This window comes from Plasmodium cynomolgi, chromosome 4 (genome assembly GCF_000321355.1).
Source record: "Plasmodium cynomolgi strain B DNA, chromosome 4, whole genome shotgun sequence".
NCBI lineage: Eukaryota > Apicomplexa > Aconoidasida > Haemosporida > Plasmodiidae > Plasmodium > Plasmodium cynomolgi.
The window spans coordinates 528,338-547,618 of NC_020408.1; the positions used below are offsets into that span (position 1 = coordinate 528,338).

At 45.4% G+C, this 19,281-nt stretch overlaps 3 protein-coding genes across 3 annotated transcripts; all 3 read left to right on the top strand.

The window, feature by feature from the left end:
- Positions 1–473: 473 nt before the first annotated feature.
- On the top strand, positions 474–4,260 carry PCYB_042220 (serine-repeat antigen; the record flags this gene model as incomplete). The annotated part of the gene is made up of 4 exons (XM_004225373.1): positions 474–507; positions 755–1,486; positions 1,646–1,792; positions 1,922–4,260. 4 exons carry the CDS (start codon positions 474–476, stop codon positions 4,258–4,260), a joined length of 3,252 nt encoding a protein of 1,083 aa, XP_004225421.1.
- A 1,070-nt stretch (positions 4,261–5,330) lies between these two features.
- PCYB_042230 (serine-repeat antigen) lies at positions 5,331–8,991 on the top strand (the record flags this gene model as incomplete). Its single annotated transcript, XM_004225374.1, has 4 exons — positions 5,331–5,364; positions 5,552–6,328; positions 6,445–6,591; positions 6,728–8,991. The coding sequence occupies 4 exons, from the start codon at positions 5,331–5,333 to the stop codon at positions 8,989–8,991; spliced, it is 3,222 nt and encodes a 1,073-aa protein (XP_004225422.1).
- Positions 8,992–11,464: 2,473 nt separating this feature from the next.
- PCYB_042240 (serine-repeat antigen) lies at positions 11,465–15,373 on the top strand (the record flags this gene model as incomplete). The annotated part of the gene is made up of 4 exons (XM_004225375.1): positions 11,465–11,498; positions 11,673–12,479; positions 12,763–12,903; positions 13,056–15,373. 4 exons carry the CDS (start codon positions 11,465–11,467, stop codon positions 15,371–15,373), a joined length of 3,300 nt encoding a protein of 1,099 aa, XP_004225423.1.
- Positions 15,374–19,281: the final 3,908 nt, after the last annotated feature.

The window sequence follows — 19,281 nt, forward strand, 5'->3', positions numbered from 1 at the left end:
TTAGGACGAACATTAGCAGAAACATTAACACTAACATGAACGCTAAAGTAAAATTAAAAGATTATTACAAAAAGTTTTTCGGTTAAAATAAATAGTATGCGTTTGCCGTTCTCATCGGTTGAGAAACTGTTGCACGATGGATTGAAGCTCTGTTCTTGGCGAAAGAGTTGTATTCCGTTCCTTTTCCTTTTCGTTTTTTTTTTTTTTTTTTTATTACTTTTCCCAATTGAGCATCCGCGTAGCCACCAACTTTAAGGCGCAAAGAGGGTGAACAACTCCTTCGTTCGTTCTTCTTCCCAAAGTTGCAGTAATAGTTACGGAAGTTGGCCAGTGCCTACTCACTCATTTACTCACTCACTCACTCACTTACTCACCAACTTATTAACACATATATATGCTCCCTTTTACACACTTAAGAGTGGAAAATAGGAGAGGCCCTGTCAGGACTTGTTTCCCCGCTTGCATGCAACAAAATGAGGCTCCCCATCTTCTTCCTGCTGACTTTATGTAATAAAAAAAAGAGATGAGAATTAATCGATGAGAGAAAAAAGTAAAAAAATGAGTATCGACTGCTCATCATGAGGAGGGGAACGCGCTTAGCCAATAGCTCCTAAACGAGGGAGGCACACAACCATGGCTGCGCATTGCATGCATGAAGAAAAGTCGATCAATCTAGCGAAGATGATATAATTCCACCGTTGAAGCTAGATGTTCATCCCTGTTTACATTTTTCCCTCTCTGAATTTGAACGCAGATTGGCTCTGCACCGAAGGTGTGGTCAAATGTGAATCACAGGAGGGAAGCACATCGCACACAGGCGATTCCACAGATGGGGATTCCCAAAAGAATTCAGAGGGAGGTGACGCTCCCTCACCACCCAATTCAGGAGGAGAGGAAGGTGAATCACAAGATAGAAGCCCTGCTCAAGAGGAACCACAAGATCCACAGGAATTACCACCTCAACCGGAATCACCACCTCAACCGGAATCACCACCTCAACAGGATGGTGTAACCCACAGTGTTTCACAAGACCAAGCACATAACCCTGGCACATCGGAAGTACCCCCTTCAACTGAGTCCAACCTCATTGATACAGGCATTAGTACTAATGGAAGTCCCCCACTTGCAGCCTCCGCACCAGGGGGTGATAATCCCATACAGGATGAAGCCCAAGCTTCTTTGAAGCCCATTCAAGTAAAGTCAGCTCTGTTGAAGGACCAGAAGGGAATAAAGATTACCGGACCTTGTGACGCAACCTTTCAGGTTTTCCTCGTACCATACTTGTACATCGATGTCAATGCTAAAAATACGGACATAGAAATGGACCCCATGTTCACCAAGGTGGATGATAAAATCAAATTTGAACAAGACAAATATCGCCTGCTCAACATTTGTGGTGAGGGAAAAACCTTCAAGCTAGTTGTATTCATGCACGAGGATGTTTTGACTATAAAATGGAAGGTGTACCCTCCCAAGGGGGTGACAGGTAGGGCGAAGCTAGAATGAAGAAGTAACCTGCATGGGGGGTGTTTCCCTGGTGCTGCTCATTTAATTGTGCGTTTATATGTGTGTTTATTTGTGCGTTTTTGTGTGTTTTTTTTTTTCTCGTCACCGCACACCCATGCGCAATGACCTTCCCCTGCAGCATCGGACAAGACGCTGGACGTGAGAAAGTACAAAATGAGGGACATCGGCAGGCCGATCACCTCCATACAAGTGTTGGTTACCTCCAAAAATGACAAAACACTTCTGGTCGAAAGCAAAAATTACTCAGTGATGGAAGAGATACCAGGTTAGGTTCCCATGGCGGTGGGGAGTTACCTGCTAAGAGGATCCATCTAAAGTGAACACTCAGCTCTTCAACGTAGTAACGTTAACATTGCTTCGATTCGATATACGCTTCCGCTTTTTTTTTTTGTAGAGAAATGTGACGCGATTGCCAACGATTGCTTCATGAGCGGTGTATTGGATATCCAAAAGTGTTACCACTGCACACTGCTACTGCAGAAGAAGAAGAACGCTGAGGAATGCTTCAAATTTGTGTCCCCCGAAATTAAAAACCGATTTGACGATATACAAGTGAAGGGAGAAGACGAACAAGATCCAAACGAAGTAGAACTGGAACAATCTATTCATAACATTTTGGACAAAATGTACAATAAGGTGGAAGGAGGAAAACATGAGGTTAACCATTTGGCCATCTTAGATGCCACCTTCAAGGAAGAACTGCTAAAGTATTGTGACCTGATGAAGGAGATGGATATCAGTGGGGTGCTCGAAAACTACGAGATGGGTAATACAGATGATGTGTTTGCCCACATAGCAAACATGCTAGAGAAGAATGGTAATTATGCCGTCACTTTGTTGCCAAATAAAATGAAGAACGTGGCTATTTGTTTAAAAAATCCAGACGAGTGGGTGGATGGCAAAACCGGGCTGTTGCTTCCCAAGTTAGCGTTTCCCCACTTGGTCCATAAGAACGTGCAGGATGGCTCCAACTCGGTAGAGACAACTGTAGATGGAACGCCTGCCTTTAAAGAAGACGAGGATGGAATCATCGATTTGACAACTCTGGACTGTGTAGATGTGCACCCCAGTGTGCTCGCGGATAAGCTACACTGCAACGATGAGTACTGCGACAGGTGGAAGGATTCAAGCAGCTGTATGGCGAAGATTGAGGCGGGGGACCAGGGAGACTGCGCTACGTCATGGCTGTTTGCCTCGAAGGTGCACCTGGAAACGATCAAGTGTGTGAAGGGTTACGAACACGTCCCAAGTTCTGCTCTCTATGTGGCTAACTGTTCCAGTAAAGAAGCGAAGGACAAGTGTCAAGCTGCGTCGAATCCGCTAGAGTTTTTGAACACCCTGGAGGAGACCAAATTTTTGCCAGCCGAGTCGGACCTTCCATACTCTTACAAAGCGGTGAATAACGTCTGTCCCGAGCCGAAGAGTCACTGGCAAAACTTATGGGAAAATGTGAAGCTCCTAGACAAGCAGTACCAACCCAACTCGGTGAGCACCAAGGGGTACACCGCTTACCAGAGTGACCACTTCAAAGGCAACATGGATGCTTTTATTAAGTTGGTAAAATCAGAAGTGATGAACAAAGGATCCGCAATCGCGTATGTGAAGGCACAAGGAGTGATGAAGTACGACTTGAACGGCTTGGATGTGCATAGCTTGTGTGGTGGTGAAAAACCCGATCTCGCTGTGAACATAGTAGGCTATGGCAACTACATCACCGAGGAGGGACAGAAGAAATCCTACTGGTTGCTACGAAACAGTTGGGGAAAATACTGGGGAGATGATGGCAACTTCAAGGTCGACATGCATGGTCCTCCTGGATGCCAACAGAACTTCATCCACACCGCCGCTGTCTTCAACTTGGACATACCTCTAGCCACACACCCCATCAACAAGGACCCAGAAATAAATGACTACTATTTGAAGAATTCGCCTGATTATTATGACAATTTGTATTATAAGAAGTTTCAGGAAAATGGCGCTACGGGGGGAGTCAGCAAGGAGTGCGTGCAGGGAGCCTCCACTGTGTATGGACAAGAGGATGATCAAAAAGAGATTACTGAAGAGGAAAGAAAAGTGGCAGATAGTAAGGATACCCAACCAACAGGTGAAGTCGCAGCAGGTTCACTCTCTTCAGGATCAACTCAGACAAGAGCGGACTCAGGACAGGAAGCAGGAACAGAAATAGGAACTGCTGATGGAGGATCAACGCCGGTCGTAAATCCAAACGAACAAACGGGAGGACTCACCGCAGGCACAGGAGCATTGCCACAGACACCCGCACCAAACGTAGAAACCGTACTACCCACACCACCCCCACCAATCGGACCACCCGCAGCTCCCGCAGCACCCGCACCAAACGGACCACACACACCAAGCGAATCACCCGCACCAACCGTACAAAACGAACCAACCGTACAAACCGCAGAACCCGTACCTGGCGCCCCGACTAACAGCACCTCAGCCACCGTCGAGTCCGAGGTTAAGGAAGTCCTTCAAATTCTGAAGCATATTAAAAACGGCAAGGTAAAGGTAGGGCTAGTCACATACGACACGGAGAAGCGGATTGGCGCGGAGAAGGTTTGCTCTAGAGCGTATGCCGTGGACCATGAGAAGCAAGAAGAGTGCGTTGAGTTTTGTGAAGCGAACTGGGATGCATGCAAAAGTACAGTGTCTCCTGGGTACTGCTTAACGAAGAAGAGAGGAAGTAATGACTGCTTCTTTTGCTTTGTGTGAGTTGGGGAGGGTGGCCACGCGAGGAAAAAAACGCATGTGTAAGTGCCCATTCGTGTATCCCATCATGTGTGCACGCAGTAGGTACGTATGTATGTGCAACTTCCCTGGCGATTGAGGACCCTCGTCCAATCACAGCCCAAGTGAAAGTATGGTCCCACCATCTTTATGCATCCCCAGGTGCTCCCTTTTTAGGATTATTCATTTTATCTAAGTGAATTATAACCGGAGCATTTCGAAGGCGTTTTTTTTTTCCCCTTTCTTTTTTGCATGCCCTTTTTTTGGCCTTCCTTTTTTGCATGCCCTTTTTTGGCCCTCCTTTTTTACACCCCCTTTTTGGCCTTCCTTTTTTACACACCTTTCTTTACACACGTTTAGTAAAAATGCGCGAGAGAGTTCTTGTGGATACACGAATGAGCGAATTATCTCTCCGTCAAAAATTGACTCGACACAAATGCTGTAACCGACTGAACGAGATTAAATTCGCATGCAAAAAAAAAAAAATAATTTCTCTGGGTCGGACACGTCCCCCCAACGATGGATAATTGTGAGACGGTCACTTTTTCATCCTGGTCGATCTTTTGCCAAACTGGTGTGTGAATATAAGCAGTCCCACGCAAATACGCTAATCGCACGCGTGTAAGCTATTTGAGTCGTGTCACGCTTGGAGTCGATTGGCGCCGCTTTAAAAAAGGGTAAACACTCCAGTACGAATGCACACTCTCGTGTGCATGACATACAGATGGTCATACAGATGGACGAACAGATGGACGCACAGATGGATGCACACATGTGGAGAGCTCACTCGGGTCACTTCTCACAAAATTAGTGCTCAGTTTAGTGCACCCCAGGAATGCATTTTTTTTTTTTTTTTTTTTTCTCTTCGGGAAGCAAAACACAAAAATAGTAGCCACACATGTGCTTCATAAACAGAACAAACACGTTTCTTCGTCAAAAGGAAAAGTTGGCTAGTCCTCCGCGAAAGTTACACACGTACTCCAAGAGTATGATCAAATTAAAATTACGCGAAGGATAATTATTACAGTCATTTTTGCTTAATCCTGTGGAACAAAATGAAGTCTCGTTGGTGTGCCCTCTTGATATTATGTAAGAATGAGAAGCAATAAAAGAGATGGACCACGCAATTTGTGTCATCCATTTTATACATGGGAGAGTTGCCAAAATGAAGCTTAAAGTGGTGCCCTTGTATGCTGACACGAGGGAAACAGGCTTATCCTGACATGGAAGGACATCCCCTCATCATTATACTTCCCTTTAATTCATTTCACTGCAGATATGTTGCTGAATAGGCACTCAGTGAAGTGCACCCCGGGTGAGATTAGTGAATCGAGTAGTGGACTGGGTAGTGGACCGGATGGTGTACAGAGTAGTGGGCCGACAAGTGGAGTATCAGATGATTCAAGTAAATCGCCACAGCAGAATGCTGAACAGACCATTCCAGGAAATGGCTCTTCCACTGGCACCACTGTTAGCTCCCCATCTGGGCAACCAAGTGGGGGAGGAGGCACAGATCTCCAAGCAGGATCAGGTAGCGCAGGTGAAACACATAATGCAACACAGGTACCTGGAACACAGATACCTGCAATACCAGAGAATGCGCAAGATCAGTCTATTGAAGAAACTATAACATCAAATGGAGGTCAAAATGGAGATAATGTAGTTTCCACTGTTCAAAATCCTGAACAAGCGAATCCCCAAGCAGATTCCGCTACCCAAGTAGCTGCCCCTCCCCCCGCGATCACCACAAATCCCATTGAGGTAAAATCGTCCTTGTTGAAGGACCAGAAGGGGCTCAAAATAACAGGTCCATGCAAGTCCTTCTTTCAAGTATACCTCGTACCCTATCTCTACATGAACGTTAACGCAGAAAGAAGCGAAATTGAGATGGAGCCATTATTCATGAAGGTGGACAATAGGATCAAATTTGAGAAGGAGAAACATCTCCTACAGAACATCTGTGCTGAAAATAAATCTTTTAAGCTTGTCTTGTACATTTACGAGGGAGAGCTAACCATTAAGTGGAAGGTCTATCCTCCCAAGGGGGAATCAAGTAAGGAGGCAAAAGAAGACACGGGAATGTAATTGACATTCAAGAGAGTCTCCCCCTTGCGTGTACATCATCCACACGTTCATTCTGACCACCACGCAACACATTCCCCTTTGCAGCTAACGATAAAACGGTGGATATTAGAAAGTACAAAATGAAGGACATCGGCCAGCCTATCACTTCCATGCAAGTGATGGTGATGACTGAAAAGCATAAGACCATTTACGTGGAGAGCAAAAATTTCTCCGTCATGAATGATATCCCAGGTAGGTTCCCATGGCGTTGAGGAGTTGCCTCCTAAGAGGGCTCCTCTAAATTGCACGCTCTGGTGTAAAACGTTGCAACGTTAGCATTGCTTCTATTCGATATACGTCTCCTTTTTTTTTTTTTTTTTTTTTGCAGAGAAATGTGACGCGATTGCCAACGAGTGCTTCATGAGCGGTGTATTAGATATCCAGAAGTGCTACCACTGCACGCTGCTGCTTCAGAAGAAGGACAGCGCTCAGGAATGCTTCAATTTTGTGTCCCCCGAGATTAGAAGCAGATTTGATGATATACAAGCGAAGGGAGAAGACGAGGAGAACCCCAACGAAGTGGAACTGGAAGGAGCAATTGATAAAATATTCATCAAAATTTACAAAAAGGGAGAGAATCACTACAAAGAGGTGGATCAGCTAGCCATCATGGATTCTTCTTTTAAGTCTGAGTTGTTGAAGTACTGCTCATTAATGAAGGAAACAGACTCAAGCGGTGCGCTGGACAATCACGAGCTGGGCAACGCTGAGGAGGTATTCGCACACATAACGACCATGCTGCAGAGCAACAGCGATCTTAATGTGTATTCACTAAAGAACAAGCTTAAAAATCCAGCCATATGTTTGAAGAAAGTTGGTCACTGGATTGGAAGCAAAACGGGATTGGTACTTCCCATCCTGGAGCATAGCAGCGTGCATGATAGCGCGAACACCTATGTTGAAACCGAAGGCAGCACTTCCAATTCGGCCACCACCCAGAGTGCAGATGTGCATCTCTTACACGTATCAGATAAGCTGTTTTGCAATGCGGACTATTGCGATTGGACGAAGGACACCAGCAGCTGCATCGCAAAGATTGAGGCTCAGGACCAAGGAGACTGCGCCACGTCTTGGCTGTTCGCCTCGAAGGTGCACCTGGAAACGATAAAGTGTGTGAAGGGCTACGAACACGTCCCAAGTTCTGCTCTCTACGTGGCTAACTGTTCCAGTAAAGAAGCGAAGGACAAGTGTCAAGCTGCGTCTAACCCGCTAGAATTTTTGAACATCCTGGAGGAGACCAAATTTTTGCCAGCCGAGTCGGACCTTCCATACTCTTACAAAGCGGTGAATAACGTCTGCCCGGAGCCGAAGAGTCACTGGCAAAACTTATGGGAAAATGTGAAGCTCCTAGACAAGCAGTATCAACCCAACTCGGTAAGCACCAAGGGGTACACCGCCTACCAGAGTGACCACTTCAAAGGCAACATGGACGCGTTTAACAAGTTGGTAAAATCAGAAGTGATGAACAAAGGATCCGCAATCGCTTATGTGAAGGCACAAGGAGTGATGTCGTACGACCTGAATGGGAAGAAGGTGCTCTCTTTGTGTGGAGGTGAAACGCCCGACCTCGCTGTCAACATAGTAGGCTATGGTAACTACATAAACGGGGAAGGAGTGAAAAAGTCTTACTGGTTGCTACAAAACAGTTGGGGCAAGCACTGGGGAGATAAAGGCAAGTTTAAGGTGGACATGCATGGACCAGCCCATTGCCAACAGAACTTCATCCACACCGCTGCTGTCTTCAACGTGGACATCCCCGTGATCGTCCCCGCACCGAATAGCGACCCAGAAATAAATAACTACTACTTGAAGAAATCACCAGATTTTTTCAGTAACTTTTATTTTAATAAACTCGAGGCGGAAAGTGACGGCAATTCTGGCGGTGCAAAAAATGCTAGCAACAATTTGACCGTTCAGGGGCAAGAAGAGCCACCTGTAGTACCTACGGAAGCACAAGCATCACATAGTGGAGGTAGTGGATCAGGCCAATCAGCAGGAGGAAGTGCGAATGGACAAGTACAACCAGGGCCTGGGACACCAGTACCAGAAGGAAGTGCAGTTGGTTCAAGCCCACTACAAACAGTTCCCAGCACTTCCTTACCCACTAATCCAGATGCATCTGCAGCACCCGTGCAACAAAATGGAGGAGCGGATCAACAAGTATCACCTACATTACCAGGAACTCCCAATTCACTCGCGACTACGGGAACTACAGGGCAAGCGCCTGAGCAACCGACTGTGCAACCGACTCCGCAAACAGTGCAGGTACCATCAGCACAACCCGCCAGGGCGCCCCTCTCAACGTTGACGGGTAGCACTGGAGTTATCGTGACTGAAGTAAAGGAAGCTCTCCATTTCTTGAAGAACGTAAAGAATGGAAAAGTAAAAAGTAATTTCGTGTCATACGATAATGCAGATGCCTTGGGTGATGAAAAAGTTTGCTCCAGAGCTTTCTCCACAGATGTCGATAAACAAGCGGAGTGCATCGAATTTTGTGAAAAGAATTGGGATGCATGCAAAGACAAGGTGTCTCCTGGCTACTGCTTAACGAAGAAGAGAGGAAGCAACGACTGCTTCTTCTGCTTCGTGTAGAAAGAATGTGATGTGCGTGGTTAAATCGTGAAAACAATCCTACGTGTATGTTACGTCGCTTAATGGGAACAGCTTTCTCCTTTCAATAACAAAAAAAAAAAAAAAAAAAAAACGAAAAAAAACGAAAAAATGTACCTGCGTTTTTTACGCATGTCATGGCGTTTTCCTTTTTTTCTTTTACTCCCTGCGTTTATGGGCGCCCATTTTTTTCTTTTCCTGGGAGGATCTCCGAGCAGGCCTCGCGCTTCACCCGTCCGTCAGGCAATTTTTAATGAACACTTTTTAGACACTTTTTAGGTAGCTTTTATGCAGCCTTTTTTACCATATTTTGCTTTTTCTTTTTCCATTTTTTTTGCACCCTTAATCCCCCGGTTGGACTACTTCGCGAGGTGAGAGTGACATTAGGAGCAGCTTCACCTGAGCAGGCGGCGGCAAACCACGCTTGGCGCTCGTTTGGACTGCATCACAGCTGCCACCTTGTGCGTGTGTATACACTCACGACTCAGCAGGCGTGCACTTAGCTTTGTTCAATCTTAAAATGGGCACTTATCCGTTTGGTGTGAAGTTGGAACAATTTCCAAAAGGACACGAGTTAAAGGGGCTTCAATTCACGTCGTAGAAAATTGCACTTATCTTGCTGCACCTAAGGAGTGTATTCTCCACGGTCGTCCTCGTTGCTATTGCTTAGCTTTCCTTTTTTTTTTTTTTTTTGAGGGGGAAACTTTCACGCACGGGGGTAGAAACGAACCGGTTGGGAGTTCCCTCCAAATGGAGACTTCGAACGATTGCCCTGGAAGCTACACGAGTGTACACTAAGCGGACGGTACAACCATAAAAGTGGAGAGTGATCACCCTTAGGTCATTCTGTCGCATAAGACTGGCACAAAATAAACCCTAGCAGGGGTGCCGCTGCTATACTATGTAATATTAAAGTAGTGAAAATGGAAAATGTCCTCGCAGTTGATCCAGTGGTGAACATACTAGCCGTTCAAGTGGAGCTGTGCTCAGAACAGATATATCGCAGCGCAAAAAATATTTTCGGACGTGCCATTTGTTTATGAGTAATTTTAAAGCGATTGGTGTGATAGGAGGACGGGGGGAGGAATGTTCACCAGGGGTTCACCAGGTGTTCACCACATGTTCAGCGGGGGATATCGGGCTAGCACATGTCCCCGTTCCAAGTGTTACCAACTTTACATGCACACTGTGTGGATAGCCCTACCATGAAGAGAAGCACCCACAAAGGGGGGGTACCTCCCCCATGTGGACTTCCCAAAACATAGCTCATTGAATTACTCCTCCGGGTGGAGATGACGCTCCTAAAGAGGTTGCCCCAGACACGGGTATACCCTCGCAAAAGCGGCAATAGTCTCCTCCGCAGGGGAAGCTCCAACATACTTGAGGTCCAGGAAGGTTAAGTCACCCTTGCTAAGGGGCCAGAAGGGGGTGTAAATTATCAGATGGTGTGATGCATTTTCTCGAATATTTCCTGCACCACGCTTACACATGAGCTTCAATGGGGAGAGTAGCGAAGCTAGAGAGGGACTCCATGGCCAAGAGGGACCCCATGTTCAAGAGGAACCCCATGTTCAACGAAGTGGATCATAAGATCTACTTCGAAGATGAAAAAGGACCACCTGCTTGACATTCACTGTGAGGACAATACGCTTCAGCCAGTTTCATATGCCTCCGAGGAAATTTTAACAATAAAAATGGAAGGCCTATCCATTGGAGGGAGAAGCGGACAAGGAAAGATAAAAATGTAAAGAAGGGTATTGTTTTATTTCGTAAGCAGGATGAAGGTACCCATTGGGGTGATTAACCAAAGGGCACTCAAAAATTGGGTATACACTTTTCGTAAAACTTCATTTTCTTTTTCTCCCCTTTTTTTTTTTTTTTTTTTATCATCGATATGGTAATGCTCGGAGATGGTTGATACAGAGCGGCAGTGTATGCCCCCCTTTTACCCATCCATTGTGCACCACTTGTAAAGAACAAATAACCGCGCAGAGGCATCGACCGAGAGGTCTGGTGCACACACGTGGAAATTAGCATACATGTGTGTGCATCACCGAACGGGCAAGGGGTATCTCGTTGGGGAGAATAAACACGTTTTTTGGAAGGGGCCGAAATTGTGTAACTGCTGATCAGATTACTGCGCCAGAAAAAAAAAATAAAATAAAAATAAAGAAAAATAAAACAAACCAAAATATAGCAAAATAAACCAAAATATAGCAAAATAAGGCAAAATATAGCAAAATAAACCAAAATATAGCAAAATAAACCAAAATAAAATTTCCTTTTGCCGTTACGTGAAATGCTCCCCAGAGACCGCGTGCGTGTCAGAAAAAGAACAGTTCGGTTGTTCACTTTGAATTAACTGTTCGGTGTGTTTCTTAAAATAAAAAAAAAAAAAAAAAAAAGTGAAGAGTAGAATGATTCATATCGTTTTCGTTGTCCCGCATGCTGCAAAATGAGGTCTTGTATGTCTGTCCTTCTCCTAACATGTGAGTAAAAAAAAAAAAAAAAAAAAAATGACACGAATTGGGGTGCTCTGAAAATGGTGTAAAAAGGCACCCCCTGTAGGGGCATTAAAAAAGGATCTCCTTTTTTGGAGAAAGGGCGCTTTTCTTACCCTCCATTCATTTCTCCCATTTTGCTTTTCAAACCGATTTACTCAGATGCTGTGTTGAATGGGGGCATCCTGCTAAAGGCGGAGGAGAACGATAATAAGGAAACTTCACCCGTATCTCCGTCCCAAGAAGATACTTCATCGCCTACTGTTACATCACCAAACCCTGAAAATCCGAGTGCTCAAGAAACACAGGATCTATCTTCCAACCTCACAGTCCAAAATGGATCTCTTGACGCTGCTGCGCCGGGACCCCCATCAGCTCCCCAAGGAGCAACCGACCCGGTTGTTTCCGTAGAGAGCGCAAGTCAAGGCGCGAATGCAGATCCACAGCAGCCAGCCCCAGTTGCAGACGTATCGGGGGTCCCACCTAACCCAACGGAGACCAACTCTCAGGCAAGCATTGCAGAAGCTGAAAAAACAGCAGCAGAGAACCCCCCTGCAGCCACTCTCACCTCTTCTGGTGCCCCAGAAACTTCTTCCTCCAACGACAGCACCATTCAAGTAAAAACTGCTCTACTGAAAGACGCAAACGGAGTGAAGGTTACTGGTCCCTGTGGTTCACACTTCGAATTATACCTCGTCCCGCACATATCGATCAGTGCAGAAACAAAAACAAACAGCATTAAGTTGAGGCCCAAATTGCATAAGCTGATTGACTCAAAGGAGGCAACCGCTGGAAAGGTCAAATTTGATAATGCAGTGCAATTTGAAGAGGACCAAAAAAAGCTAAAGAATAAGTGCCAGCCTGGGAAAGAAAATGAGCAGACTTTTAAATTCCTGGTGCTTATTCACGAGGGGGGGGAGTTGACTCTAAAGTGGAAAGTTTACGACAAATCCGCCCCCGCAGACGCGAGTAATATAAGGGAGATGGCGCAAGTGTCTACACGGGCATGAGTCTACACGGACATGTGTCTACACGGGCATGTGTCTTCACGTGCATGTGAACAATAACAGAGAGAAAATGAGAAATAGAAGGAGGAGTACTACTTCACTTGGACTCCATTCACCAAATGATTAGACATTTTAAAAATGCGAGCACGGCCATGTCTGCCCCATTTGTGCACGTCTAGTTGGGCGCAAACTGCATGCAGATTTGGGCTATTTATTTTATTTTATTTTGCTATCCCCCCCTGCAGGCAATGAAGTGGACGTCCGAAAATACATCCTAAAGAACTTGGACCAACCAATTACGACCATCCAAGTTCATTCGTCGAAGGTGAATGATGAGAGGCTTTTGGTGGAGAGCAAAAGTTACTATGTGAAGAGGGACATCCCAGGTAAGCTTCCTCAAAGGAGGGGAGTAAAAATAGAGGACATGCAAGGAGTGTTTCCGACAGAGTTCGTCGTAATTGCCTCTCATGTTGCGCGCATGTTGCGGTTATGGAACCATCTATGTATGTCTTCTTCTTCTCCTCTTTTTTCGCTGTAGAAAAGTGTGACACAATAGCAACTGCTTGCTACTTGAACGGGAACGTGGATATTGAAAAATGCTTCCAATGCACCCTGCTCATGGACAATAACGACACAACGAATGAGTGCTTCAAGTACGTCTCTTCCGAGGTCACCGATAAATTTAAGGAAATAAAAGTGAATGCACAGGATGAGGAAGACCCGACTGAAGTCGAGTTGGCAACTTCGATTGGTAAGATCCTCCAAGGGGTGTACAAAAAAGGAGAAAATGATATCAACGAGTTGCTTACCTTCGACGAAGCAGATGCAGCTTTGAAAGAGGAACTGCTAAATTATTGTGCCTCGATGAAGGAGGTGGACTCCAGCGGAGTGTTGGAAAACTACGAGTTGGGAAGTGAAGAAGAAGTGTTTGCCAACCTAACGAATATTTTGAAGAATCATGCAGGAGAAACGAAGTCTACGTTACAAACCAAGTTGAAAAATCCAGCTATATGCTTGAAAAATGCGGACGAGTGGGTAGAGAGCAAAAAAGGGCTTCTACTTCCCAGCTTGTCTCATACCCATGTAGAGGCTACCTTCCCCGCGACTACCAAAGCGGAACACATGAACGAAACAAATGGTGGCAAGGAGAATGTCCCCTACGATGCTGTCATAAATCTCGTATCTGCGGAGGAGAAAAACAACAACAGCTCCCTAATTGAAGACAGTATGTACTGCACGGAGGAGTACTGCAACAGGTGGAAGGACGACACGAGCTGCGTGTCAAAGATTGAGGCGGAAGATCAGGGCGTGTGCGCCACTTCTTGGCTCTTCGCCTCGAAGGTGCACCTAGAAACGATCAAATGCATGAAGGGGCACGATCATGTTGCTAGTTCTGCGCTCTACGTGGCTAACTGTTCCAATAAAGAGGCAAAGGACAAGTGTCAAGTGCCGTCTAACCCGCTAGAATTTTTGAACATCCTGGAGGAGACCAAATTTTTGCCAGCCGAGTCGAACCTCCCATACTCTTACAAAGCGGTGAATAACGTCTGTCCTGAGCCGAAGAGTCACTGGCAAAACTTATGGGAAAATGTGAAGCTCCTAGACAAGCAGTACCAACCCAACTCGGTGAGCACCAAGGGGTACACCGCTTACCAGAGTGACCACTTCAAAGGCAACATGGATGCTTTTATTAAGTTGGTAAAGTCAGAAGTGATGAGCAAAGGATCTGTCATCGCTTATGTGAAGGCAGACGAACTCATGGGTTACGATTTCAATGGGAAGAAGGTGCACAGCCTGTGCAGTAGCGAGACGCCTAACCACGCAGTGAACATAATCGGCTATGGTAACTACATCACCGAGGAGGGACAGAAGAAATCCTACTGGTTGCTACGAAACAGTTGGGGCAAATACTGGGGAGATGATGGCAACTTCAAGGTCGACATGCATGGTCCAGCCCATTGCCAACAGAACTTCATCCACACCGCGGCTGTCTTCAACTTGGATATTCCCCTCGCCCAATCTGCTGCGAAGAAGGACAACCAACTATATAGCTACTACTTGAAGGGTTCTCCTGACCTTTATCAAAACCTTTACTATAAGGGCTTCGGCTCTCAAGGTGGAAATGCCAAGGAGGGCGAAAAGGGAAAAGTTGGCAGTCCTGTGGTTTCTGGACAGGAGCAAGGAGAAGAAGAGGCTGGTGGATCAGTTCAAGTGGAAGTAAAAAATCAGGTAGAAGTGCCAGAAGTAACGGTTGACGTGCAAGCAGATGGGGGTAGCGTGCCACCAGGAGAGGTTAGCGTGCAAGCTGGACAGGGGGACGTAAAGGATGGAGTAGCACAAAATGGAGGGCCACCTGGTGCGGGAGCGGTGGAAACTTTAACAGAACAACCTGCGGGGACAGTAGTGCCAAATAATTCACCAGGCGGAGTTCAAGTGCCACCAAGCGATCCTGCTGTATCAATGAGCGGCCCTGGAGCAGCACAGAGCGGGCCTGAAGTAGCACAGAGCGGACCTGAAGTAACACAAAGCGAAACTGTAGTAACTTTAGCCCCACCTGCGGAATCGCCAGCCCTGAGTACCCCCCCCAGTAACGCTGCCAAGATAACCCAAGTACTGCACCTCTTAAAGCATGTGAAGCATGGAAAGGTGAAGACGCGCCTTGTTACCTACGACAGTGATGCAGCGATAAGCGCAGGACACGTGTGCTCACGAGCAGTGGCAACTGACCCTGAGAAGCAAGACGAATGCGTGAAGTTTTGTGATGACCACTGGAATGAGTGCAAAGATAAAATTTTACCATCGTATTGCTTAACAACCAAGAGGGGAAATAACGACTGCTTTTTCTGCTACATATGAGAGAGCTGTCTGGAGGTGGCTACTTCTCACCGGTACAATGAAAAAATATTTTTGCATTTTCGAAGAGACAAATAACAACAAGGTTGTTTTTTTCCCGAGGAACAGATCAAAACTGTTTCATGTAATATTTTGAAAGGGCAATATTTGTCCATCCCTTTTACAACCTTTTTTATATTTTTTCTCGTTTTTAATTTTGGGGGGAATTTTTCTGATTTTTAAGGCCTGAGGGGACGGGTAAAATTGCCCCTCATTGCGCTGCATCTTCTTGGCCCTGCATCTTCGTGCAATTGCACCTTTTTAGCGCAGACTATTTCCCCCCATTCCCGATGGGACCTCCTCCCTTCATGATGATGCAAACAAATGAGTACCTGTGTCGTTCAACATTTAAAAAATTTTTTAAAACATCGATAATGCGAAATGAGGGGGATAAAATGATACACCGATTGGGAAAAAAAAAAAAAAAATGCACAAAAAAGGGAGACACGGCAAGGAATTGCCGTTTTGCTTACACACGATAGGGCGTTTTGAAACTCCAATTTCCCCCCCGCTTCAATTCGTGTGCACGCACAGTTTGATCGCTCAAAATCGGTTTGGCACTTCTCGGGGGGGCCTCTCCCGTACAATGGTTGTTAAAAGGAAGGGAGATTTTACTTTGCGTTCGCAAGCTTTGTCTTTTTTACGCTCACAGGCATATGCACGACTGCATGCACGATTGTAGGCACGATTGTAGGCACGCTTCTATGCACGCTTCTATGCAACCACCACCACGCAACACTTGGCCTTAAACGTGCAACTCCAATTTCGCCAATTTACCAAATTAACCTTTACATGCCTTCCTGAAGCTTAAAAACACGAGCGGTACAGTAAGAGTTAGTGCCCTACACGGAAATTGACCCCCTGGTCAATTTCGTCCCGCCTGTGTGTAACCAGCAAGATGCGACCCCGCATTAACTTCTTCCTCGTGACGTGTAAGGATAAGAAAGAGGAGAGTTGCCCAGCAGGTAAAGTGATACAGATCGAACGGGTTGTGATGCCATCCTTGGCTGAAACTGAACGGTGCGAAAAGAAAAAGTAAATAAACTCCCTGCGGTGTGCACATATGAGTTTTCCCTTTTTGCACACTGTTACCTACGCAGGTGTGATATATTGTCGCTTCGCAGGTGTGATATATTGTCACTTCGCAGGTGTGATATATTGTCACTTCGCAGGTGTGATACTTTGTCGCTTCGCAACTGACTGTGTGGAAGGGGGGCCCATCCCACCAAGTGATGATCTGCCTGACTTACTCATCCCTGTTATCTCCCTACCCGATGAAGAGGACAAAGGAGAGGCAAACTTCACCGAGGAGAAAGCTCCCAATGGGATTTATGAACCCTTCCTAAGCGAAGATAAGCCGATAGAAATTAGCATCACCTGACCCCTACTGAAAGATGACAACGAGGTGAAGATCACCACCCTGTGCAATGCCCACTTTGAGCTGTTCCTCATACCATACATAGTTATCTATGTTGAATAGGGCAAAGACAAAAATGAACTCAGACCAAATGGGAAGAAGTAAATAATAAGCATTCGAATAGGGGCGAAGGTGCCTGAGGATGCGCTGAAATGGGGGATCTACTTTTTAAACAGCTAAATGAAGCACTGCAATATAATTATGGGGAGGGTAAAATATTCACATTCGTTTTTGTACGTCCATGAGGAGCAGTTAACTGTTACGTGGAAGGTTTATAGTATGACTCCCACGGCAACTGAGAGTAAGAGACGTTATTACCACACCAAAGTGAACTCCCGACGAGGGGGACCAACTTTTGCGATAGGCAGCATCCGCACGGGTACTCCGCATACGAAAGTGCAAATTTTTGAGGGCATCATGGATGGTCAGCCTGGATGGTCAGTCTGCATGCCAGCACAACTTCATGCACACCATAGCTGTGTTCAGAGTGGACATGCCTCAGGTCACTCTCTCCGTTGTGGAATCCCAACTGAGCAACTACTACTTGAAGAGCTCTCCTGATTAATACACAAATTTGTATTATAAAAATTTTCACTCACCTCCTGGTGCTGTCGCGGGTGGTGAAGCCGCATCAGGAACGGAAGTAGAAAACTCAGTTGCGTCAGAACAAGCGGCAGATGGCAGAAGTTCCACGAGTGTAACCACCGAGGAATCTTCACACCAAGTGCAAGCTCTCCAATCCCCAGGATGAGAAAGACAAGGTGTTTCCCCCCAACAGCAACGGGAGGTTTCCACACCAGCGCATCATGGTGATACGACACCAGTGCATCATGGCGATACAACACCAGCACAGGTGCAAGCCCCCTCATGGGTGGACTCGCCCGCAGAGAGCGAAGACGAAGGGGGCACGGAAATGCTGCACATACTAAAAAACGTTAAAGACAGCAAGGTAAAAACAAACCTAGCAACATACCACACAACTAAATGAATCACTGAAGATCACTTTTGTTAGAGGTCGTATTCACAGGACCCGGAAAAGCAGAGCGAGTGTGCCGACTTCTGCGAAAAGAATTGGAATGCATGAGCTGGTAAAATTTCCCCAAGATATTGTTTAACGCAAAAGAGAGGAAAGAATGACTGCATTTTCTGCTACGTGTAAGATGCTACAATTTTGTGGAGGCCAAGTGAACGATGGCTTTTTCTCCCCCCTCTACTCATGAGGATTAACCTCGTTGCATTCTTTAGGTGAAGTTCCCCTAAAGGTGTTCCTCTTCGTTTTGTCAATTGATAGAGAGTGGCGTGATTTAACTTTATGCTAAAAAATTTTTTTTTTTTTTACACTTATGTATTTATCCGAGTGTTACACAGTTCATACCTTTTTTGAAGAACACGTGGCAGTTGCGTTGCTTGTCGTGGAGAGTCATGGGATAATATGTCACATTTCTGTCCCGTGAAATTTCCACGCCGCATTGCTTCCCAATCATCCGTGTGTTGTAACCACTCAACAGAACTGAACGCATGGCTGTTTTTTTTTTTTTTTTTTTTTCCCCAATTTTTAGTGCATCCTTTCAACTAGACATAAACATGTGGGGGGATGAATAAACACCCCTCAGTTTTTAAATGTTTTTTTTTTTTTTTTTTTCAACTCCAAATGGTGAAAATAAAATTAAGGAAAGGGAAAAATGTTCCGGTCGGTGCGTCCGTCCAGTTGGCGTTAAGACCTGTGCAGTTGTTTGCGCAGAGAAAAGGCATTTTCAACCAAAGTGAAAAGATAATTTTTTTTTTTTTTTTTTTTTTTTTTGCTTTTTTTAATACCCCCTAAAAGGGGAAAAGAGCCCTCTACTTCACACGAACAAAACGAAACGAACATTGTTTCGGCTCTTTCCTTCTAACTGACAAATGTAACCTCCTCGAGAATTACAAAAAGGAAAATTAACAAATTTAAATGGCAAAATTTTCCGCCCCATTCTGCTAGGAGAGTGTCAAATATACATGCACACATTGCGGTGTCCCCATTTTTTTTTTTTTTTTTTTTTATTGCCACCCCGATGCTAAGGCGAAACATTCTCCAAGTAAAACCGTAACAAATTTACTTTTTAAAATTACAAACTTTGTGAAGCAGGGGGTGGGCACTCTTTGTAACGTCTATCAAAAGGGGGAAGAGGTCTAAATTTTTTTTTTTTTTTTTTTTTTCATAAAATATAATGAAGTGTGCACCATTGTCACTATGAAACGGTAGCAAAAGAAGAAGAAAAAAATTAAAAAAAAAAAAAATAAAAAAGGAGGAAGCACTCTGTGCAGAAGAAGATCGGGAATAGCCTACTCCACAGGACAAGATGAAGTCGCTTGTGGTGCTCCTCTTCATTCCAAGTAAGAAAATAATACCACCTGGAGGAGTAGTAAAAGAGCGTCCAAAATGAGCGCCTATGAAATGACAGCCTTAGGACGAGCGAGT